Source organism: Adiantum capillus-veneris, chromosome 2, assembly GCF_014529385.1.
Source record: "Adiantum capillus-veneris isolate H3 chromosome 2, ASM1452938v2, whole genome shotgun sequence".
Classification (NCBI taxonomy): Eukaryota; Viridiplantae; Streptophyta; class Polypodiopsida; order Polypodiales; family Pteridaceae; genus Adiantum; species Adiantum capillus-veneris.
The window spans coordinates 180,944,298-180,969,322 of record NC_140932.1 but is presented as its reverse complement, the minus strand read 5'-3'; the positions used below and the strand labels follow the sequence as shown (position 1 = coordinate 180,969,322).

The 25,025-nt window shown below is 44.6% G+C and overlaps 1 protein-coding gene across 1 annotated transcript; it reads left to right on the top strand.

Annotated features, from left to right (window-relative positions):
- The first annotated feature begins 8,649 nt into the window (after nt 1–8,649).
- Nucleotides 8,650–9,391, top strand: LOC147464185 (uncharacterized). Its single transcript, XM_086493209.1, has one exon. It carries the CDS (start codon nt 8,669–8,671, stop codon nt 9,185–9,187), a length of 519 nt encoding a protein of 172 aa, XP_086349335.1. The 5' UTR covers nt 8,650–8,668; the 3' UTR covers nt 9,188–9,391.
- Nucleotides 9,392–25,025: the final 15,634 nt, after the last annotated feature.

The window sequence follows — 25,025 nt, the reverse complement described above, 5'->3', positions numbered from 1 at the left end:
TAATTTTGCTATGCGAGAATATCAAGAGCTCCAATCTGGAATGAGAACATACTCCTTATTGGATGAGATTTTTCAGGGAAGCCAATGACCCAGGATATCAAGTGCTCTGTTCTGGAATGAGAAAATTGATCGTCTCTCGGAAATTTTTGAGCTAACTTGAGTTGTTTTGCAGATATATTGTAACCGCGAACGATTACTCTTCTTTCAAGAAGGGGGGATGTTACAAACTGTTGATGTGTCAAGCCACTGAAGAACGGAGCCAACTTGCAGATCTAAGTGGAGGGGCCTAAACCCTAAGAAGAAGCAGAAGAAGTTTTCACCAACTGAAACCGGCCCGTAGGGCGGTAGACTTTGGCTTTCACCCGTAACTTTTCTTTAGACTTTACGACACAAAGGAACTTCACGAATAAGCTTCTCACTGGAATTCAACACTTCAAGACAAACCACGGCCTGGTAGCTAGAGCTCTACCAAGTAGACAACGACACCCTGTTTGCCCCAAATATTGGTGCCCCTTTCGGTATTTCTTTATTCTTATTATACTTGAGAAAAACCTGTAAACTTCTACAAGCTGTCCCACTTTTATCGGGCTGAAATTGCTCTACTCTAACCCGATTTCGGCAGCATAACCACAATAGAAGTCTCCACGGACAAAATCCCAAGTCCACTGTGACTTTCCACACACTTTAGAGCACTTTACAAAACCTGTCGAGAAATTACAGCTCTCTGAATTCTCTGTTTTGCGCTCCGATCTGCATGCCGATCACTTCTGTGGATAGCCCTCGAGCTCTCGCACTTGTAGGGTCACTTGCCCCTTGAATTAGACGAATTCCTCGCGCGAAATCTCTCTAAATTTTCTTGTACAGGCACCCAATGCTTTCCAGAGGCTCTCCTGGCAAATAAACGATCCAAACGCATTTATCTAACCCTCACCAAGCTGTCCAAACCTGTCCATGGTTGTAATTGCAGGTTTTTGATCCGATTTCGCCAGCATAACGGCGCAAAAATCCGTGTAGGTCAAAAGTACACGTCAAGGACACTTTCCCCTATGGGAAGCTTTCTAGTGAGCTGCAGGTCAATTTCAGCATCTTGTGATTTTCTGTTTTGCCATTGTTAGGTGCCTACTGCCTTATACACGCATCCCAAGGCCTTTCCGAGGCTCCCCAGGCGATTCCCTGCAGTTTAGGTGTGAAACCCTACACCTGTAGAAAAACATAGCAGGCTGTAATTCTCTGTTTTGGACTGTTTCGAGCGGAGTGAGCATGCTTACACGTGTCTCAGTTGCTCGTGCACGCAATGGGACAGCTCCCCTGTAAATCGGACAAGTTTTCACGCGAGAAAATTCTCTGTTTTCTCATTCCTTGGCAATGGAAATGTGCGTACCTGAAGGGGATTAGCAATTAGCTAATCCGGTTCTTGTACAGAAGGCTCTTGCCTTGGCAAACACGCACAAAACCCCCATAATTGTACATGTTCATCTGAGAAGCCCAACTAGAGGGGCATTACCATATGTGCAAAGTGGAGAGAGAGAGATCCGCAAGAGCAAATTGTCGCGCTACATAGAGAAAGGGAGAAGCCAAGCTTTTCATTAAAGCTGTGAGCACCTCCACCCACTACTCACGCACACTGTAGCACAAAAATCAAGTCAAATAAGCCCCCTCTCTTGAAATGGGCGCCCCCTCTTGTTGATGCTTTTGGCAGATGCATCTGGAGCCCCATGTGTCCCTTATGCTTCTTTTGAGTTAGTTTCCTAGTACCCATTGACAAGTGTAGCGGGGGCCTAAATAACTTTGAACTTAGCCTAGACACCCTTTTACTGCTTGGATTCTAGTGCCGATTGGCCCGACCAACTCGTGGTGGCCCTTCCTGATTGTGGGTGAAACTCTCGGCCATCAGCCGTTTCACACTGGCCATACAATTCCGGCCATTTGCAACTTCAAAAAGAGGGTCCCAAAAATTAAACAAAAATCATCGGAAAGAAATCAACAACTCAAGTTAGCAATTGCCACGTCCTCGTGACACCAACTTACAGGTCCTGCCGAGTACGGGTGTCACGTGACCAGCTACAACATGATCAGGGTTCAATTAGTCCAATCAGTCTAGATTAGAAGTGATCTAGCACTTTTGTGAGTCTATTCGTAGACCGTGCATGCCCAGTCACTTAGTATAGATGCATATCCTCTGGTTGCACACAACATGATCATTAGAGTTCCCACCAGAATCCATCAGATTCCATCAGGGGAATTTTCCAGTGCATTTAGCCTATTTTACCTATTTTTGGCATTTTTCACTTATTAATTTAAGTGACTTTCCAACAAAAGTAGGTAGGGCAAATTGGGTAAGAAAATATATAAGCAAACCAAAGTTAGCACTAAATGGCAGAAGAGGTAGCAGGAGCTCCACCACTCAACAAGCAACTTTTCAAGCAAGAACCCTTGGGGGTGACTCCGTCAAGCAAGATCCCCCATTGTCCTAGCATTTTTCAACAAGGAACATCGCCAGCCATCCTCAGTCACTAGCGCTTGTATCAGCATCGTCTTTCATCGCCGGAGGTCACAGAGAAGCTAGCATTTTTTAAAAGACCAGCATCACTAGCGTTTTTGGTTTACAACAGCCTAGCGTTTTTGGTTTCAGCCTCAGCCTTGCAGATCCGGCACATGCAGTGATTGCAGCCCTAAAAGACCATCAAGATCAGCCCCGAAAGGTAGCAGATTCAGCCCATGAAGAAGTAGCAGATTCAGCCCCAGAAAGACCTCAGTTTTCAGCCTTGAAGACCATCAGTTTTCAACCCTAAACCTGCAGATTTTCAGCGTCAAAGACCCACAGAAAACAGCCCCAAAAACAACGTTTTTGGCTCAGTCGCAGATTTCAGCCCATAGCGTTTTTGGATAGTAGTAAGAAGATTGCAGATTTCAGCCATTAGGTCGACTTTGTCATCCCCGTTGTCATCGTCGATATAGCCTAAACTTGCATCAGTTCCATGCATTCCATTTGTTCCAGGTTGTGCAATCATAAGTAGACCACTCTCGCCGACGAGAGTGGGGCCTTCGGAGGAGGGTTTTACGTCTCTGGTGTCGTATCTCTCTTCTTTCTCTATCTCTCAATCTCATACACTTGCACGCACAGTGTCCATTGACTTTGTTTGTGATCATAGCATTCTCTCATTAAGAACGGAAGGCTCTCTCTTCCATAAGAACAAAAGGAACCTTGAGCACAGTTCGGAGTACTCATCTTGAGCAAAGCGCAAACATTCATTCCGCTGCACCTAACATTGGTATCAGAACTTTGGTAGTGTTCTGAATAACTCAAGGAAAGAACCACAAGAATCACAAGATTTTTTTTTGCTTGTTGCGATCGCACGAACCCAAGTTCGCTTGGACGTGTCGATTCCTAATCGTGTTTTTTAAGGGTGACAGGAATCCAGGAAAGAAGGGCTTGTTCAGCCTCCCCTTGTGCCTCTTTTCACTCATTGAGAGCGGACCGTGCACTTAGCGGCCGGCCAATCGACGTGAGGTGGGAAAAAGCAACCTTGGTGTGAGCGCAAGGCCGCAAAGGGGTGCGCCCACGGAAAGGAGTAGAACTCGGGTGAAGAGAAGATCCTTCTCAAACGCGGTTTGCAAGCGAAAGAAACCCTCAAGAACCCAAGAACCCAAGTTCCTCGTGAACTTAAGAACCCAAGATCCCCAAGAACCAAAGTTCCTCGTGAACTTAAGAACCCAAGACCACAAGAACCCACAAGAACCGACGACTTCAGAATGGTCATCACTCGAAGCGGAATAGATACTTTGCTTGGAGGTGATGAGCATGAGAGAGGCGAAGAAGAATTTTCCCCACCAGGAGGTTTTTCTGACCTTCCCCATCTATGTCAAGGATTGCACTAACTCCTATGGAGGCTTTCCACAAGATGTTTATGGAAAGGAAGTTAGAACGTGAAGCAAGAAATGCAGAAAGAATGGCAGAAATGGAACGCAGACATGCAGAAAGAAGAGCAGAAATAGAGCGCAGACACCAAGAAAGAATTGCAGCCGCCGTCAAAGGAAAGAGCAACCAATACAGGGAAGAGTTCTTGCGACTCGTTTCTCAAGCTCAGCCACAGATGCAAGAGATTCAAGAAAAGGAGACTCTCTCAGTCTCTTCTTCTCCAAAGCATGACACACAAGATTTGCATGATTGTGAGAAGCATGATGATTTGCATGATTATGATTTGATTGACAATGATAAGCATGATGATTTGCATGATTATGATTTGATTGACAATGATAAGCATGATGATTTGCATGATCAAGTTGTGATTTTTCACAAGCATGATGATTTGCATGATCAAGATGTGATTTCTCACAAGCATGATGAGTTGCATGAATCTGATGTGATTGTTCACAAGGATGATGTGTTAGTGGATGCTTTTTCTAGCGAAGCTAACCTCGTTGTAGATTCGATCAATCACGAAGAACCGATCTTGGCTTTCGAGTCGAGGTCCAAAGAACCCCCACAGGACTATTCGATCATTCAGGAAGAACCGATCTTGGCTCTCGAGCCGAGGTCCAAAGAACCCTCACAGGAAGTATTATGTATTCGCATGATTGATATGCACGCATTGTTCGAGTGTTTCATTCGTGATCGTTTCCTATATTTTAGTCAGCGTCTTTATGTGATCCCTTTTCCTAGGCATGACATATTGTACGTTGAGCACGTTGACTCATGAATGAGCACGAATGTATGCGGATTGTTCATGAAAAGCTGAAAAGTATGCATTCAAGGAAGTCACATTCCATGTCTCTTCCTTGGCATGACACATTCGTAGAACGAGCACATGAAAGTATGAGCACGAAGCATGGGCATTTCCGTTGTGAATTGGCACCGTTGATTGCTCTAGATCAAAAGAGAAAGATTCGATCTCATTGTTTGCATGTGTTTGATGAACGGTTTGTCACTCCATCTATTTGTTTATCTACATTGCATGCACAGTCTTTGAGGAAGACACGATTTTTTCCACTCACTTTACATGGAATAGATATGTTCATGGTTGTGTGTTGGAAATGGTTTCAGGGATTTTCAGCCACGGAGATTCTTGAAGAAGAAAGAAGCATGACTCTCGACGAAGTTGAAGCATCGAAGGAAACTCAAAAAACTTTGTGTCGCTTTCGGCGCGGCCCAAAGAAGCAAGCGTTGCAGACCTTTATGAAGTTCAAGTACCGCACGACCCACACATCAGAGTGGGCCGGTGAAGAGTCCCTTCCAGGATTCCGGATGTTGTTGGCGATCTCCCTCGACGCCATACAGTTCGGTACCAGTACCTCACTTTGAAAAGGAGGGGATGTCATGTGACACATCCAGCCCTATGTGTCCGTGGACAAGCTACAGCATGATCAGGGTTCAATCAGTCTAGATTAGAAGTGATCTGGTACTTTTGTGAGTCTATTCGTAGACCGTGCATGCCCCGTCACTTAGTATAGATGCATATCTGTTGGTTGCACACAGCATGATCATCAGTATTCCCCTTAGAATCCATCAGATTCCATCAGGGAAATTTTCCAGTGCATTTATCCTATTTTATCTATTTTTTGCATTTTTCGCTTATTAATTTAAGTGACTTTCCAACAAAAGTAGGTAGGGCAAATTGGGTAAGAAAATATATAAGCAAACCAAAGTTGACACTAAATGGTAGAAGAGGTAGCAGGAGCTCCACCGCTCAACAGGCAACTTCTCAAGCAAGAACCCTTGGGGGCGACTCCCTCAAGCAAGATCCCCCGGGCTCCATTGTCCTAGCGTTTTTCAACAAGGAACATCGCCATCCTCAGTCACTAGTGCTTGCATCAGCATCGTCTTTCATTGCCGGAGGTCACAGAGAAGCTAGTGTTTTTGGAAAAACCAGCATCACTAGCGTTTTTGGTTTACAACAGCCCAACGTTTTTGGTTTCAGTCTCAGCCTTGCAAATCTGGCACATGCAGTGATTGCAGCCCTAAAAGACCATCAAGATCAGCCCCGAAAGGTAGCAGATTCAGCCCATGAAGAAGTAGCAGATTCAGCCCAAGAAAGACCTCAATTTTCAGCCTTGAAGATCATCAGTTTTCAACCCTAAACCTGCAGATTTTCAGCGTCAAAGACCCACAGAAAACAGCCCCAAAAACAGCGTTTTTGCCTCAGTCGCAGATTTCAGCCCATAGCGTTTTTGGACAGCAGACAGTAGGAAGATTACAGAATTCAGCCATTAGGTTGACTTCGTCATCCCCATCGTCATCGTCGACATAGCCTAAACTTGCATCAGTCCCATGCATTCCATTTGTACCAGATTGTGGAATCATAAGTAGACCACTCTCGCCGATGAGAGTGGAGCCTTCGGAGGAGGGTTTTACAAGGTCTCTGGTGTTGTATCTCTCTTCTCTCTCTATCTCTCAGTCTCATACACTTGCACGCACAGTGCCCATTCACTTTGTTTATGATCATAGCATTTTCTCATTAAGAATGGAAGGCTCTCCCTTCCATAAGAACAAAAGGAACCTTGAGCACAGTTCGGAGCACTCATCTTGAGCAAAGCGCAAACATTCATTCCGCTGCACCTAACAACGGGGCAAATAAATAAAAGTCAACCAACTTATGGGAACCCCGTCTGATGGGGCCCAATCGACCCAAAGACAGTTAAAATTAAGCCAGACCCACCCACACACACACAAAGTCAATTGCGTATGAAGCCAATGATGTGGCAGACTTGTACGGATAGCCCGCAATTTGCGTTGACATGCTGACTAACACTGTACGGATTGTTGCAATTCGTGCTAACATGGTGACGCAGCATTGTATGGACTGCCACAATTCTCGCTGACAGGCTACTGACGTGGCGGTATGGATTTATGTGAAACGTGCTGACAGTTTTTTGGACTCCACCCTTTTGAGACCAGATGCTTTTAGAATTTGAATGCTTTTCGCTCTTGGGCCTAGGGCCTTTAAATAAGACCCATGGGTTCTCACTCTAGCAGTCTACCCTCGGGAGATGCAGAGCAGAGCCATGGGAGTTGTACCATGTTGAAGAAATATAAAGAAACACTTGTAATGTGCAGTGGAAATGTTAAGGATATAGCTCGGATCTAGTACTCCACACAAACACAAGGTTACTTTACTTCACTTGGAAAGAGAAACTGAACCGAACACAATGAAGGAGAGAGAGAGAGAGAGAGAGAGAGAGAGAGAGAGAGAGAGAGAGAGAGAGAGAGAGAGAGAGAGGGACGGCACCGGATGTCGGGTCCCAACCATCCTCAAGGGCCCCCTTGCTCTGTTGCCAGAGTGTGAGGATTAGTGGTGCTAATCCTATATTTAAGACTAAAACTTCATACTTAAGATCGAACTGAGACTCAAGAGACTGAATGTGTATTGATTGATTGATTGAATGCTTGAATGAATGAATAAAAACTGAGCACAATAGGCTCCTTATATAGGAGACGAAGAGACACAAATGAAAAGACAGGTCTCATGGTGAAGAGACATGACTTTAGACGTAAAGACACATCCTTTCGGCAAAGAGCTGCAATCATTGGACGAAGAGTCGCAACAGTAGAGCGAAGGGTTGTGACAAGTCGTCGAAGGAGTGTGGCTTTTGGCGAAGAGGCATGTCTCTTGAGCGAAGGGTCGTGACCATCCAAGCGTAGGGGTTCTCCTTGGCATAGCACTTTGTGTATCTGCAACTAGGAGTAGATGTAATACTGTAACATAGTCACAATCATGACATTCCCTCTCATTTAAAATGAGAGCCTCGGTTAAAGGAATGACTTTTGATGTTGATAGAACTCTGGAAAAGCATTGAATCTTCGAAAATCTTCAGTCTTTGACTGCTAGTGCAATTCAAACCCGCATGCAGTTTTAGGAGTTGGGGGGCTCAATGGCCGCTATAGTTCTTAAACGAAGCGTTTTTTGAGCCCTTGATGGGCTAGCCCACCCAATGATGGAGCATCAATAGAGCTAGTCGGCTGCAATTCCAAATTCCTCTTCGGGGTGACCTGTGGTCTTGTTTGATAGAGCTGATCCAAGCCTGTGTTATCATTGTCTGCTTCACAAATGACCTCCTCCATCGTTGAGGATCACAAGCCGAAGACTTGTGATACCATGTCAGAATAGCGTGCGGAAGCATAGATGTGACACACATTCGGCACCGGACATGCACGAGAGAGAGAGAGAGAGAGAGAGAGAGAGAGAGAGAGAGAGAGAGAGAGAGAGAGCGAGAGAGCTCCAATCAACTCTGATCAGTTAGATACAAATAAGAGGCCCAAGGCCCTTATATATTTCCCACAGAAAGTTGCCCTATGCAACTCAAATAAATTATGTCAAATACATTGAGGCTCCCTTTAACAAGATTCTCCCCTTTTTTTCTTTTGTACCGTTTACCTTCTTGCTAGGGGAGATGTAGCACATTAGACAATTTCAAAACTCATAGAAGGATCTTTTCAACACAAAAAAATAAAAATAAAATAATATGAATTATTGCTGATGACTTTATATTGTTATTAAGTGGCAAAGACTATCATGTGAATCTCAAAGCTGCTCATAGGATGCAAATACTAGAGTTGTTCTATGTCTCAACTTAAAATTGTTTCATTGCGTGTGTGTTGCCATTATTCTTGCAGTCTGAGGGTTTCTACTGTGTTCTCTTCCTCTCTAGGTTAGTGATTTACAAAAGGTACATGGTTGAACCCATGCAGGTGACTCTAAGGTGTGCCAATGAAAATCGAGATGACTGTCACTTCAAGCTACATAACATTATTACCCTTACTAATCAAGGACTTGCATCTGCTCTTACGCTCACTAATAAGGACAGAAGACCTTTGAGGTTTACTGCTTCTGTCTCAACAGCATTCGCAATCAGGTCTTCGCAAGCAGTTTGTTGTGTCGGATTGGATGGTTGCGAGTATTTTAGTCCAAGTGAAGCTGCTCTAAAGGCTGCTCAAGGCAATCAAAATGGGTCTTTCTTTGAGAAGCTGAAAAGGTTTGTGGTCCCATTTCAGCAGGATAAATCTAAACAGTCCGAGACACCGAACGGCATAAGTGAGGTGCAAAAACACAGTGAAGGCAACTCAAATGAAGATCAGATGCACTGGTTTACGGAGAAACCTGGGGAAATTATTTCTGTCACCAATGGAGTACATAAAGTCTACTCCAATCCTCCAAATAAGATGCGAATAACAGATGAGGTAAGAGTTTGATGTTTGTGGTACTGTCAAGGCTTCAGTACGGATTGACTCATGTACCTTTTGTTGGATGTATTGCAAATTCTTATGCTTTGTCTTTAGATTGGGCAAAGCAAAAGAGTTGCTTATTAGATAGTGTATCCATGTTACATATGAAAATCCTGAACAGATATATTATTGCATTGTTTTATTGAATCAAAGCATTGAAAAATTTGTTTTCACTCAACGTAGATAACTCTCGTCAATATCAGTGATCTCCATTTGCTTGAAGTGTATGTTTAATTATCAAAGCTTGTGTGTTTCTGTTTATGATGGTCAGAAATAGAGCTCAAGCTTTCATAACCTATGATATGTACAAAGTTTAGGCTTTTTAGACCAGTGTGAGTTTGTGCAAGGTACACAATGCAGATCAGGCAGCTATTATACCGATATCTGTTTAGTGTATCAGTTATGCCATTTGGGGCATACCATTGGATGTAAGAACACCTTGAAGAGACAGAATTGTTGTATAAGTGATTTTACTCATGGCAATGTGGTGTGCTAGTGTTCTAGGGTCCTGTTTCTTGTGGGTGTATCGCCCATCCCCTAGAAATGGAGTTAGAATAGTAGTGTAATTCATTGCTAGCCACCTTACCTGTGTTTCCATCACCCCTATTGGGGCATTTTCTCTTGGACTTCATTGCTCTTTGACATCTTGGCTCGGCTTTATAGGCAAAATAGTATTTTAAAGATGCTTAGTCTGCCTTTTGCTGAATTGTGGGGCACAAGTAAGGCTCTAGGGATGGAACTCAGATGTTCCATGTGGACTCTCCTCTTCTGTCTCTCTCTATCCAAGTTCTGTTATTTGCAATTTTTATTTGTGTGTTGCGACTGATTTCTCGCTTGGAGTGTCCAAGCCTGTTACAGTGATATCAAAGCTCAGACGATTCTTCTTCTCTGAAGGATCCGATCCTTTTCTGCAGCACATGGGTTCTTGCAATGAATCCGATAGAGACAACACTCCTCTAACTCTTAGTCTACAGGGAGATGAAGAAAAGCAAAGTCCCAGCACGGGATTTCACGAGATTGTGACAAACACTAACCTTATATGTTGGTTTCCTTCCTTTGATTTTTATTTAATTTTTGGGACTCTTTTTGAAATCACTATACCCGAACATTGCATGGCCAGTGTGAAACGATTGATGGCCGAGAGTTTCACCCGCAAGAGTCAAGGCTAGGCAGCCACGAGACGACTGAGCCGATCAACACTGAAATCTGACTAGTAAAAGGGAGGCTAGGCTCAGTTAGTCATTTGGGGCCCTTGGCGAGACTTCGTAAGTTGGTGGGTACTAGGAATTTAAACCAAATGGACAAAATGGACACTTGGCAGTCTGTGAGCCATTTGCACGGACACCTCAGCAAGGGGAGCGCCCAAAATCGATTTCAACAAGAGAAGAGGTTGATTTAAGTTCATTGTGAGCTATTGTGTATGTGTGAGTAGAGTGTACAGGTGATCACAACTTTAATGGAAAGCTTGGCTTCTCCTCTGTCTTATGTAGCACAACGATTCCGCTCTCGTGCACCTCTCTCCCGTTTTGAATACAGAATCGTGATGCCGAGCTCAAGGGCTATTCATTTGGCGAAATTTATGCTTGATTACCGAGGCAAGAGCCTCTTGCACAGGTATCGGATTAGCTAACTGCTAATCTAGAGCAAGTACAGGTTGATTTAGAGAGATTTCTCGCAAGAAATCTCATTTAAATCAAAGAGCAAGTAGCCCTACACCTGCAGGATCTCAATGGCTACCTACAAGTGCGTTCGGCACGCAAAACGTAGCTCAAAACAGAGAATTACAGGTTGCTGTAATTTTTGCAGGCTTAGGGTTTTGACCCTTTTTTATGCCTAAAAGTCCAAGGAGCTTCGGGGAAGCTAGGGAACTGCTAAATAGGTGTTCTAGTGCATTTCAAAGGCTAAAAACAGAGAATTCAGCGTGCTGTATTTTCTCGCCAGGTTTGTAAAAGCGCTCTAATGTGCGTAGAAAGGCATTTGCTACATGGCGATTTTGTCTCTGAAGCCTTCTATTGTCGTTATGCTGCCGAAATTTGACTAGAGTAGGAAATCTGCAGCCCAATAAAAGTGGGACAGCTTGTAGAAGATTACAGGTTTTCCTCCAAGTTCAATTGGAATAAAGAAATACCAAAAGGGGCGCCAAGCTTTGGGGCCAACAAGGTGTCATTGTCTACTTAGGAGCACTATAGCTACCAAGTTGTGGATTCCAGTCACGCTATTCGTGAAATTACTTTGTGTCATAAAGTACAGGTAAAGTTAAACACGTATAGATTGGGTGAAAGCCTAATTTTACCGCCCTTTAGTAAGGTTACAGGCCGGTTTCATGGTTCCCATCACGTTCCCCAGGCACCAACCTGCGTGGTTTGAAGGTTTTCTAGCATACAACGGAACGCTGCCCCAGACAACGGCCTACGTTGTTCCGAGGTTTTCAAACATAGAACGAAACGCTCCCCAAGCATCGGCCTACGTCGTTCCGAGGTTCAAACAATACCAAAACAGTATTTTCACTTCTCCACCCGGGAGTAAAATCATGAATCAATGGTAGTAAAACCAAAGTCAAACATTTCAAATTGGTACCAAAACATGTTCAAAACCGATACCATCCATTTCAAACAAATTCCAACAAGATCACCAAACAAGTTCTCAAACATTTTTCAAACTTAAAAAGCATTCTCAACATCAGTCGAGCTCAAAAAGTCGAATGACTTTCCATCCTAAAACCTGCACCAAAAATTAGGGTTAGGTTCATTCCATAAGGTCGTAGCCGAGCACAGCATGGTCCATCAGCTCTTGGACAGACAGTGTTTTCTTTGGCGGCGATGGTAGTCCCAAGATAGCAATCACACTGGACCTCCAAGGTCATCTGCTCGTGAAGAGACATCTACAAAGAGATGTGGAGGAATTTTAAGTTATAATCTGCTAGGGTTTCCATGGCAAGCATTTCAGGATATCCCACTCTGCCAGAAGTTGCACTCCAAAGGAAGAAGTCAGAAACCATATAACTTTGGGCAAAAATTTTCTTGAAAGCTTGCCAAGTCCTTGGAAGTGTGCAGCTTGGTAGCCATAGACATCAACATCTACTTGGCACTGCTTTTGAGAAAAATAGTGACTCGAAACAAATCTTAAGTCCTCTTGCAAGTGATGTTTTTGGCTTATGCCCTGTAAGACATAAGCGGTGAAGACGGAAGCACGCCTGATGTGCGATTTATGAAGGGTGGGAGTGGTGAATAAGTGCGGGGTCGAGGGCCGAAGATACTTCAAATAAATAAGCCCGGGGTCGGGGGCCGAAGATACTTAAAATAAAATTCCATCAGTCTTTGGTTTTCTTTGTCTCTTCTTTGGTAGGACCGGGATGCTTTCAGAGAAGCACACGACTGATGCTCTAATACTGTTGTCACAAGACGGGCACCGTGTGCCAATAGAAAAGAACAGATTGAACAACTTTAAGCACTACAAATAACAACTGAACTGAAAAAGAGAGACGACACGCGACATGGAGTGGCGGAATTCCACCCCAGAGAGTATTGGCCCCAAACCTTGGCGCCCCTTTCAGTATTTCTTTATATTGCATCAACTCAGTACAAGCCGGTACTCCAGACTTTGCACCTTCTCTAGGAGGCATGCCAAAGAATGAGCCCTTAGCACATATTTAAAGGCCTTTGGCCTATGAAAAGCAGTTTACATGAAAAGCCTTCAAACTCAAAAAGCTTCTGGTTCAAAAGCAATGCCAAAAGGCTGCCATCGTAAATCACGGAAATCCGTACATTTGCCACGTCAAGAGTCAGCGCAAAACGTGGAGATCCGTATAGTCTGCCACGTCATCAACCATCAAAAAATCTGCAGTGTTCGTACAACTGCCACGTCATCAGCTCATGCGCAAGCCTTTGTGTGTAGGTCCTGCTTTATTTTAATCCGTTATGTCACTTGGGGCCCCCTCGGACGGGGTCCCCATAAGTTGGTAGGACTTCTTCTTCTGTTACTTGTTCTTCTTAGGGTATAGGCCCCTTGGCCGGCATCTGCAAGTTGGCTCCATTCTTCAGGGCTTTGACACGTCAGCAGTTCGTGACAGCTTCTTGATCTTTCACTTTGCCCCAAGCTCGGCAAAGTTCTTTACTTTCATCAATCGTGCTTGGGTGAGTATCCATGCAATTTGGAACCAGTCCTGCTTTCATCTTGCCTTTTCTACCATGTTCCTCAGTTGCTCTTGAACTCTCTGACCTGTCTTCATTCTGTTCTTGCTGTGCCTTTTTAGGGCACTTCGTGGAGACGTGCCCATGTTCCCCGCATCCAAAACACTTCCCCTCTTTGATGTAGTTGGCCCTCTCTCGAAGAGTGAGTCGGGGTCGTGAATCCTTGTCTTTCTTTTCTTGGGAACTCTTCCTCTTTCTACTTACATTATTAGAAGTCTGTTGGGTTCTCCGATCTCATCAGTGGGGTAAGTCAGATTGCTCGAATGTGTGGCAAAACCCCGTTTCGCATGACCCATCAATTCTTGAATAGAATTTGACTTTTGTTCCAAGCAGTAGTCTCGGATCTGTGTAGGAAGTTCGCAGCAAAACCGCTCAATGTGTTATTTGAACGAGACCTTCTTAAATGAAGAGGCTGGTAGAAAAGAGCTCCGAAATCTATCGCAATAAGCGTCCAAAGAATCTCCCTTGGTCATTCGAAGATGATTTCAAGCAGTTCGTATATCTCGTTCATACTCCCGAGTCAGCCAAGAAGAAATTAAAAGCCTCTTAAACTTCAACCATTTAACTGGAGCTTCCTTTCTCAATAGAAGGGTGGACCACCATGTTCGAGCATTTCCCTTGAAGAAAGATGTAGCCCTCCGAATCTTGGAGTGCTTTGAGTAATGCCCTCTAGAGAAAGCTATATCAAACTGCTGTATGAAGGCCAAAGCCCTTGGGAGCATCTCGAAATCCAGAAAAAGAGTCAAACTTAATTGATTGTCCACCTTCTTTGAATTCTCTTACTTTCTTGCTTTTATCTTCGAGGAAGTCATATTGGTTGGCTTTATGGAAATGCTTCTTCTTTGCATAAAACATGTGATCATCGGAGTCCAAACTGTCTGAGGAGGAGTCCCCTATAGGACTGTCAAAAACTGGGCGAAATTTATGCTTCTTCGCCTTTTTCTTGCCCTTTTCAAAGCTTTGCTTTTTGCTTCGCTTTTTGCCTTTTTTGTCTTCTTCGCTCAAGTCAGGAGAGCTAGGACTGTCAGAAGAAGAAGAACCTGGGTAGTCCTTCAAATCGTACATGCTTCTTCTGCTTTCTCGCCGATGCAAAAGAAGATTGATGACCCAAACAACCCGGGAAGTCCATTCCTTTCTTATGCTTTTTATCGTGCTTTTTGGATTTTTTGTTTGCGTCCAAAAGTCGGCTAATCTGTGTGTGAACCACCTCTTCTAATTCTTGCTTTGTAAACATCCTTGGAGAAGGAGGTTTCTTGAGTGCCGGTTTGATGGGTGGCTTTGTGGCCTTCTGCCACCACTGGGTGTGTACTTCTGCGAGGGATTGTTGGGGCAAAATTTTGCAAATTTTGGATCCTTCGCAATTTTAATCATCTGCTTTGTTGCCTCGTCAACCAATTGTCGATGTCCCATCTCTTCAATCTCGAACTGAGTAGGCCGAGGTGGGCCGTACTCTTCCTCTGATTGCTCATAGAATCTTCTCCGTGATCTTCTCCCGCATTCGCAGATGCAGAAGAAGTCGATTGATTTCTGTTGGAATCCACAAGTGCCGCAGGTAAAGGATCGGATTTTCCGGTAGAAGAGAAATTGGCCGCGCTTTGATACCACTGTAACAAACTTGGACACATCAAGTCAAGATTCTACCGCGACATAACAGAGATCACTTCGAGACAATTTACAATCCACAATTAGGTCGACACGGCCAGGCGTAGTTCCGTGCCAAGAGGTATTGGTCCCAAAGACCCCCTTTCCATATTTCTTTTTGTATTAATCTGTGTTCAAAGTACAAGAGAATGGGTAGGTGCTCACTCTCAGACTTTGCGTCCAAATGCTCTGAGAAGTGAGGCCTTGCCCACTTATTTGAAGGTAAGGGATGCCCAAAAGCAAAGCCCCAAAAGCACTAACTCAAAAGGAGTTAGTGTTCAAAAGCAACTTGGCGTCAAAGTCTGCAAAAAGCTGTCAGTGCAATTTCCGGCAGGCCGTACGAACAGTCACCGCGAATTGCGGAGATCCATATAGTCAGCGCTATATGTGGGATTCTGTACGCCAGCCATTTGCTTTAAGTTCCTTGTGTCCTTAGGGGTCCCCTCGTCACTTAGCCATAAGTTAGGACAACTTAGGGAGGTACCACGTCACCAGTTTGTGACAACTCGCCTGCTTGATCACTTAGAATACCTTTCCTAGTGATATGACTTCAAATTTGGCCATGACTTGATCGCTTCAACTTTTGCAGGATCCATTCTGACACCATCCTTTGAGACAATGTGTCCCAGAAAGTGAATCTCTTCCAGAAAAAACTCACTTTTCTTTGCATTGATGAACAACCTATGACTGCGTAGCTCTTTGAACACAATGGCCAAGTGATGCCTATGCTCCTCTTCATTCTTTGAGTAGACTATCATGTCATCAAAGAATGTACCAACAAACTGCTGGTGTGGACGGAAAATTCTGTCCATCATCCTATTGAACGTAGCAGGAGCATTTGTGAGACCAAAGGGCATCACTAAAAATTCGTAAAGGCCAAACGTTGTTCTAAAAGCAGTCTTGTGCACATCCTCTGATCTAATGCGGATCTGATGGTACCCACTCTTTAGATCTATCTTGCTAAACATAGTTGCTCCTTCTAATTTGTCCATAATATCATCAATTCTAGGTATAGGGAACCTATTCTTGATGGTATTCTTGTTCAGTGCACGGTAGTCGATGCACATACGCCATGAGCCATCCTTTTTCTGCACCAACAACACTGGAGAACAGAATGGAGATGAACTGGGCTGAATCGGCCCCTTTTCTAACAACTCCTGTACTTGGCCCATTATCTCTTTCTGCTGAGCCGCACTAACCCTGTACGGAGGCTTATTTGGTGGGCTACTGCCTGGCACCAAATCTATCGCATGGTCCTCGGGTCTCTCTGGCGGTAATTGAGACGGTAATGAATCGGAAAAAACAGTCACTATACTGTTGTAAAAACATTGACCTTTCTTTATCTAGCACAGATAAATTTGATTCATCACAATCTCACACTTCACGTGCAAAAACCAAGTACGCAGAAAGATGCTTTTTCATTACAGAAGTAATAGCAGAAGCTGATACAGTAGGAATAGACTCCCCTTTAAGCTTTACATCCAGAATGTGAGTCTTTCCCCTGCTCTGTACAGTGATCTTTTTGTTGTAGGCATCCATGATTCCCTGTACACGAAACAACCAAGGAATACCTAACAACACATCACATCCGTCCAGTGGCATGATGTAAAATTCTTCAGCATCTACATAGGACTAGATATGTAGACGCAACTTTCCAATGATGGGTGTCACAGCCTCTGTATGGCCAGGACATGCCAAACCTACCTCTGCTGTATACCCCATCTCTTCAGGTCTGATTCCCAACTTTGAAGCCAATTCTGGGGAAATAAAGTTGGCTTTGGCACCTGGATCAAAGAAGATAAGCACTGTTTGATCCCTGACCTTTCCCCATGCTCTGCAAAGCTCACTTGCATCTGAATTTGGCTTGTCGCCCACCATATCTGGCACTAGACCGGCCATGGGCTTCTTTCCTTTCCTGTCTTCCTTGTCATCAAAATCAGCTGGCCTTTTCTTTGTAGGACAATAGTAAGCAATGTGGCCAGGCTGCTCACATATAAAGCATTTGTTCTCTGTCCTCAGGACCTTCTTTTGCTCTTCAGACTTGCGAGGAAAACGTCTTTTCCATTTCTTCGCTGGTCCCTTTTCTGATTAAGCCGAAGCTTTATCTTTCCCTGCGTTGGCTGACTCCTGAGTCCCTTTAGGAGCCTCATTGGGAACGTGCTTCTTGGCTGAATTTTTCTTGCCTGATCCTGCCTTGACGCCAGTGTTAAATTCACAATCTTCTCCCTTGAGCAAACCATTGCCAGTGTTTGCTACCTCGATGAGCTGCGTCAAAGTAGTGACTTTTGTCTTCGTGCAGTATTTTCTCAATCCTTTGGGTAGGCCACAACAGTATTTTTCAATCTGTTCTGTCAATGGCACAAACCTATAGGAAGTTACTGGAAGTAGAGCTTTCCAAAACTTCCGATTGTAATCATCCAGATTTCTGCAAGTGGCAGCATTTAGCTGGTGCCATTCTGTCATGACATCTGCTTCGAAATCATCAGATAACCATGCTGCTGCAAAAATCTGCTTGAAGTAAATCCATGTGGACGGAGCTTGCCCTTGAAGCAATAAAGTTGTCCACCATTGTCCCGCATTCCCTGTCAAGAAAGTGGCTACCTTGCGGACCTTTGAAGCCTCTGTAAAGTTTCCCACTGCATAGGCCTTGTCAAACTGCTGGAGGAATGAAAGAGCCTTCTTCCTGTCATCAAACCCTGTAAAGGTCGTGAATGTCACACCTTTGCCACCTTCTTTGTACGGAGTTGGCCTCTCCAGCGGCGTTAAATTGTCATATGGAAGTGACTGAAACATGGGAACACTATTAGGGTTCATCTGTGTTCCTTGGCCGCTATTAACTTGACCTGGAAATGCCATATTTGGCTGCTGATTTGTAATTCCAGCCATACCAAAATTTGCTTGTGGCATCCCAAATTGGCCCTGAGTGCTCTGAAACCCTGGTTGCATACCCATGACACTGTACATGGGGTTAGGCATCATCGTTTGAGCACCCCCAAACATTGTTCCTGGCGTGTAAAACTGATTTCCAGGTGCATGACCAGCCATGCTCTGGAATACCGATCCACCTCCAAAATAGCCAGGGTGTACTGAAGGTGGTGGGAAGACCTGTTGCATAGCCTGTAGGTTGCTTCCCTGCCCATTAGAACCAGCTATAGGCTGCTGAAAAGTGGCGGGCTGAACTGGTACAGCTTGAAAGACTGGCATCTCAGCCACCTATTCTTGCACCTTAGGCATAGGTTGTGGAGACTGCATGTTCTCCGTCAAGTGTACAGGTGTTTCCATTGACTCTGCGGTATGAATCACCTGTGCTCGAGCCTTAACAGGCTTTTGAATATGATCCAGTGACCCAACTTGCTGAGACGGAACAGGAGGTTGCAGAAAGGCTAAAAACCTCGGATTCTGCATTACTTGTGTGAACATAGCCACAGCAGTAGCCAACTGGGTCCTGAATATATCGTCATCTGTCTGTGGTGGTCTTGAGGACTTACCCACTTCATGTGTCTGTTGACCCTGTGAAGAGGAAACCTCTTCACTCACATCATCTGGTCTGTCAGCCATAATTGCAATTCCCTGTGTCTGGTCTATGATCCCCTGTGTCTTGAAGCCCAAAACTGACCAAGGCTCACTTCTATGGGAAAAAGTGATTTAATCCCGTCGATGGAACCATGAAACCGGCCTATTCAATCCAAAAAGGGCGGTAGACTTTACTCTAAACCTTGATTTAGCTTTCACCCATTATTAGTCGTCTATTTTACCTGTATTTTTTCAAGACACAACAAAGGGGAGAGGGATACAGGCTGCTAGATTGCACCTGTATGAGTAGACGGACACCAGATTGGCCCCTAACTTAGGCGCCCCTTTCGGTATTTCTTTATTGTTCAAAAGAGGGAATAAACGTTGTGGTTCCCTACAAGCTGCCCCGCACAAACTCGGCTGAATTTCCACTGTTCCAGCCTGATTTCGGTAGCATAACTGTACTAGAACCCTTCACAGTCAGTATTCCCACGCATTGACTGACTTTCCCGACGCATACGGGCACTTTGCAAAACCTGGCGAGAATCTGCAGCACGCTGAATTCTCTGTTTTCAGCCCTGAAAATGCGCCAGATCACCTGTACAGCGGTCCCCTTGCATCCCCGAACCTCCTGGGGGTATTAGGGTCCGTTTAGGGCCAAAACCCTAAACCTGCAATGTAACATTTAATGGCCTAAAATCTTATTTGTAGCGGAAATTAGCATGAACATAGTGGGCATTTCATTAGAATAGATTCCTAATGATAATTACAAGAGTGCTTGGGTGGAGAGAGCAACAAAAAGCATAACACCTAGTTAGATAGCATCGACAATACTTTCAAAAGAGAGAGCAATTAAACTATTGACAACAGTTGAGGACCGGATTTGCATGGAGCCGGTCCCCCCTCCAAAAGGCTTTGTATTATGGTTTCTCCCATCAAGAGAGACATTGTACAATACAATTCTTTGTGTTCCTTCAAGACTAGCTAGTGCAATGAAGATGGAAGCTTCATACACCAAGCAAAACACTTAATCAAACACAACTTGAATTATCCCCGTTCTCAGACCCAAGACCTCACACACCTTCGAAGATGGTGAGAGCTAGCAGGGTATGAGAGTAGATTGAGAGGAAAAAGAAGTATCTTACGAGAAAGAAGTACATCTCCTCACATAATCACTCATATTAGCATAGCTTAGCTTAGTAATTAGCTTGGTAGAGAAGATGAGCATGCATTGAAGCTTGGCTCTTGGTTGGATTTGCATCCACATGCCAAGAGAGTGTTGATGTAGGCTTCTATCTCACAAGCTTGGAGTAGGTGATGAGCTCTCCATTAAAGCTTGGGAGGAGATAGAGTGTTTTTCCTTCACACATGGTCAAGTGTGAGAGTGTGTGTGTCAATGCCAAGCAAAAATCAGCCCCCTCCCTCTCTTGGGCGAGCCCTAGCTGCTAAGTTAGGCTGGCTTTTGCCTCATTGGACCTCCCCAGGTCAAGCCAATAGGGATTAAGCAGCATAAGTGATAGCCTTCTGACATGTGTCCCCCTTTCCCCTTTTGTGAGATCTTTAGGTATTTAAATAATTAAACTAAACTCTCATTGGACCCCTTTGCCTCCTGGTCAATAGGAATCAGGCAAGCCATGTGGCTCCTGAATGCTCATTGGACCCCTTGGGAGACTGCCCAATAGTCTTCTAGGACACTTAATTCTTATTGGTTTCTTTTATTAAATGTTTTTAAATTAATTAAACTAGATTTACTCTAGCTTAATTCTCATTGGTCCACTTCAAGGGTCTTCCAATAGGAATTGGGCACACCTTGTGGGCATCTGGCCTAGGGAGCTGACATGTGTCCCTCCTTCCCTTTGTGTAAAGGGAGCCTGTGTGTGTGTGTGGTTTTCTCTCTCATCCCCTAGCTTTGGGGCTCGCCCCCTCCCATGTAGGGATGCAGAAAGACTTTTTGGGCACACACACTAAGCATCCAATTTTCCCTAAGGTTGACCTTTGGACACAACCTTTGAATTTTGGAACCTTAGCATTTTGGAAGTCTTAATGGGCTGAACCTTAGGGTCTTTTTAGCCCGTTGTTTCACATGGCTCTTTTGCAGATGGCCCCCCCTTTGGATCCCTATTTTCCCTCCTTTGGATCCCTACTGTGGCCGGTCTGCTAACTTAACCAATATTCTAGCTTTTTCTCCCTTGGCACTTCCCCACATTAAATGATCAGTTTAATATGAGAAAATCATTTAGGAGAATTAGATATTGATTATTATGACATGCAAAATACACAGCAGGCTGTAATTTACTGTTTCGGGCTCCGTTTCGCGTGCCGGTCGCATCCGTAGCAAGTCCTCAAGCTCCCGCACCTGTAGGGCTACTTGCCCTTTGAATCGGACGAGATTTCTGGCGTGAAACCTCTCCGAATTCACCTGTACCTGCGGGGGGATTAGCCGCTAGCTAATCCAGTACCTGTGCAAGAGGCTCTTGCCTCGGCAATCGCGCATGAACCCACACAACTGTACATTGGTCAAATGAAGAGCCCACTAGAGGGGCATAACATACTGCCAAAGGGGAGAGAGAGGGCAGTGCGTAGCGTGCAGGGCATCACTCCTGGCACCGCACTGTGCATAAGAGGGAAAGCAAGCACTCCATAGCTCTTAACCTGTGACAAAACTGAAAATGAGGCTCTTTTCTCTTCAAATTCAGCGCCCCCTTCTCTTGCATGAGGAAAGTGCACCAGAAGGTGCCACTTGGCACATTTATAAGCATTTTCCCGTTTCGGGGTTGCCGTCTAAAAATATCCCAACCGGTTGCCCAGTTGACTTCACGGCAGAGTAAGAAAATGTTCCCCTTGTCATTCCGGAGGTAATGACGTCAACACATTTTCAGGTCCCAAAATAGTAGTTCCCTAAATTTTAGGAGATGCTGCCATTGTATCTTTCTAGGTCATCCGACCCTCTTTGTACACTGCGGCCACATCCAGAACTGAAATGTAGCCTCTGTAGCAAAGGATTCCACTTTGGCTAGTCAATGACCCCACTTTGGCTAACCATAGTCCTTGTCCAACCTTAGTGCTCTCTTGCCCTTAGGCCTGGACTCCCTCTGGACAGTTCCACACTAGCTATGCAATGCAGGGCAGTTAGATTTCCCGAGGGGTGTTTCCAAAAAGTGAAAGTAAATAGATAATAAGAAAGAAATCAACAAAAAGGATAGATAGTAGTCACACGCTGGTGACATATGCCTTGTATCCCTCCTCTCTAGCTGCTCTGGTCTTTGCTCATTCTCTGGGTGAAAGAAGATTGAGATCTGTTTGTGGATGTGTCTCCTGGTGTGTAGGCCTCTCTCTCTCTCTAGTAACCGTGCTCGATGCCACTAAATCTCTAGTACATAGTCATATACATCTCTGATCAGCTACTTTTTCGTGTTGCACGAGAGAGAGAGAGAGAGAGAGAGAGAGAGAGAGAGAGAGAGAGAGAGAGAGAGAGAGAGAGAGAGAGAGAGAGGTGTGAAGTCGGCAACTCGATAACTCAAGAGACAGATTGATACAATATGTCCAAATAGTGGAACCTCTTTAGATTACCTAACAGAGAAAATCCACAAAACAGTGAAAAAGGTATTAAATGGGCAAAATGCTTGATGCAGACCCTAAATGTGCATAGAATCCCTACCAAGAGAGTGAAAGGGTGGCCAAGCCACAACCTAGCGATCATTGCATGACTCGAGGTAAAGACCCATGAACCAACTATAGTTGAGCTTCAGTGCCGTATCCCCTTGAGGAGCTTTGCCTAGTAGAAAAACTTTGTAATGTGCCGCTACATGGAACAAGAACGTAAATGAACCAAGGGATTGAGGGCACATAAGAAAAGCCCCAAGCAAGAGTGAGAGCATCTGGAAGGTGAACATAAAATTCTAACACCCCTCTTCAACAACATGCTGAGAGAAGTTACTGAAAAAGGTATTAGAGTCCTAACAAAAAAAATACCCCGGTATTTGGGTGCTCTGCATAGGTGGATGGGGAGATAATGCTCCCCTTTCTATGCTGTTATTTTGAATCTGATCCCTTTCGTGGGAAATGACGTAATTCTCCCCAAGCGAAGCCAAATGAGTTACAAGAGCGCCGAAGTGCCATTCCCCCTCGGGGGGGTCAACTTCACCTAAAAAGGGTTGGGAGGTGCAAAAGGGAGACACCACCAACCTCAGCGGACGCCACCTGTGAGCCGACGCCCTTCCAAGCGGGTGTCACGTGACACATCCAACCCTATGTGTCCGTGGACAAGCTATAGCATGATCAGGGTTCAGTCAGTCTAGATTAGAAGTGATCTGGTATTTTTGTGAGTCTATTCGTAGACTGTGCATGCCCAGTCACTTAGTATAGATGTATATCCTCTGGTTGCACACAGCATGATCATCATTATTTCCTTCAGAATCCATCAGATTCAATCAGGGGAATTTTCCAGTGCATTTAGCCTATTTTCCCTATTTTTGGTATTTTTCACTTTTTATTTTTAAGTGACTTTCCAACAAAAGTAGGTAGGGCAATTTTGCTAAGGTAATATATAAGCAAACCCAAGTTAGCACTAAATGGCAGAAGAGGCAGTAGGAGCACCGCTCAACAGGCACGTTCTCAGCAGGACCCCAAAGGCTTCTAGCATTTTTGCTCCACAGCATCTTGGCTAGCGTTTTTGGACAAGACACCGCAGATCAGCCAGCGTTTTGCATTTGCAGAGCCACGGCGACAAGACCACAGCAGATCATCCTAGCGTTTTTGCATCTGCAGAAACCCTGCGACAGAAACTCCATTTTCAGCCCTAGCGTTTTTGCATCTACCAGCAACCTTAGCGTTTTGCAGATCTATCGCGACATAGAGTCAGAATTCAGCAGATAGAAGATTTGCAGATTTCAGCCCATAGCGTTTTTGGACAGCAGTAGAAAGATTGTAGATTTCAGCCCTTAGGTCGACTTCGTCATCACCGTCGTCATCGTCGACATAGCCTAGACTTGCATCAGTCACATGCATACCATTTGTACCAGATTGTGCAATCAATAAGTAGACCAGACCACTCTCGCCGATGAGAGTGGGGCCTTCGGAGGAGGGTTTTACAACGTCTCTGGTGTCGTATCTCTTTTCTCTCTCTATCTCTCAGTCTCATACACTTGCACGCACAGTGTCCATTCACTTTGTTGTGATCATAGCATTCTCTCACTAAGAACGGAAAGCTCTACCTTTCATAAGAACAAAAGGAATCTTGAGCACAGTTCGGAGCACTCATCTTGAGCAAAGCGCAAACAATCATTCCGTTGCACCTAACATTGGTATCAGAGCTTTGGCAGTGTTCTGTATCACTCAAGGAAAGAACCACAAGAACCACATAATTTATTTTTATTTTTTTGCTTGTTGAGGTCGCACGAACCCAGGTTCGCTTGGGCGTGTCGATTCCTAATCGTGTTTTGTTGAAGAGTGACAGGAATCCCAAGAAACAAGGGCTTGTCCAGCCTCCCCTTGTGTTTCTTTTCACTCATTGAGAGCGGACCGTGCACTTAGCGGCCGGCCAATCGACGTGAGGTGGGAAAAAGCAACCTTGGTGTGAGCGCAAGTCCGCCAAGGGGTGCGCCCGTAGAAAGGAGTAGAACTCGGGTGAAGAGAAGATCCTTCTCAAACGTGATTTTCAAGCGAAAGAAAACCTCAAGAATCCCAAGAACCCAAGTTCCTCGTGAACTTAAGAACCTCAAGACCCCAAGAACCCACGACTTCAGAATGATTGTCACTTGAAGCGGAATGGATACTTCGCTTGGAGGTGATGAGCATGAGAGAGGCGAAGAAGAATTTTCCCCACCAAGAGGTTTTTTTGACCCTTCCCCAGCTAGACACCGATTGCACTAACTCCAATGGAGGAGTTGGAACCGTTGTTTATGGAACGGAATTTACAATGCAAAGCAAGAAATGCCGCAAGAATGGCAGCCATAGAGCGTGAGCGCGAGCAAGCACGCTTGGAAGCCAAAGAACGACAAGCCAAATTTGATCATGAAGGCAAAGAAAGAAAAGCAGAAATGGAACGCAGACACGCAGAAAGAAAAGCAGAAATGGAACGTAGACACGCAGAAGACGAAGCAGAAAGACAAGCAGCGAACAAAGCAAGACAAGCAGAATTTGATCGTGTGATCAAAGCAAGGAGGGAAGAGTTCTTGCGACTCTTTTCTCAAGTTTAGGCACAGATGCAAGAGAATCAGGAAAAGGAGACTCTCTCAGTCTCTTCTTCTCCAAAGCATGATAGACATGATTTGCATGATGATTTGAATGCCCATGATTTGCATGATGATTTGAATGATAAAGATGTGATTTCTCACAAGCATGATGAGTTGCATGAAGATGATGTGATTGTTCACAAGGATGATGTGTTTGTGGATGCTTTTTCTAGCGAAGCTAACCTCGTTGTAGATTTGATCAATCACGAAGAACCGATCTTGGCTTTC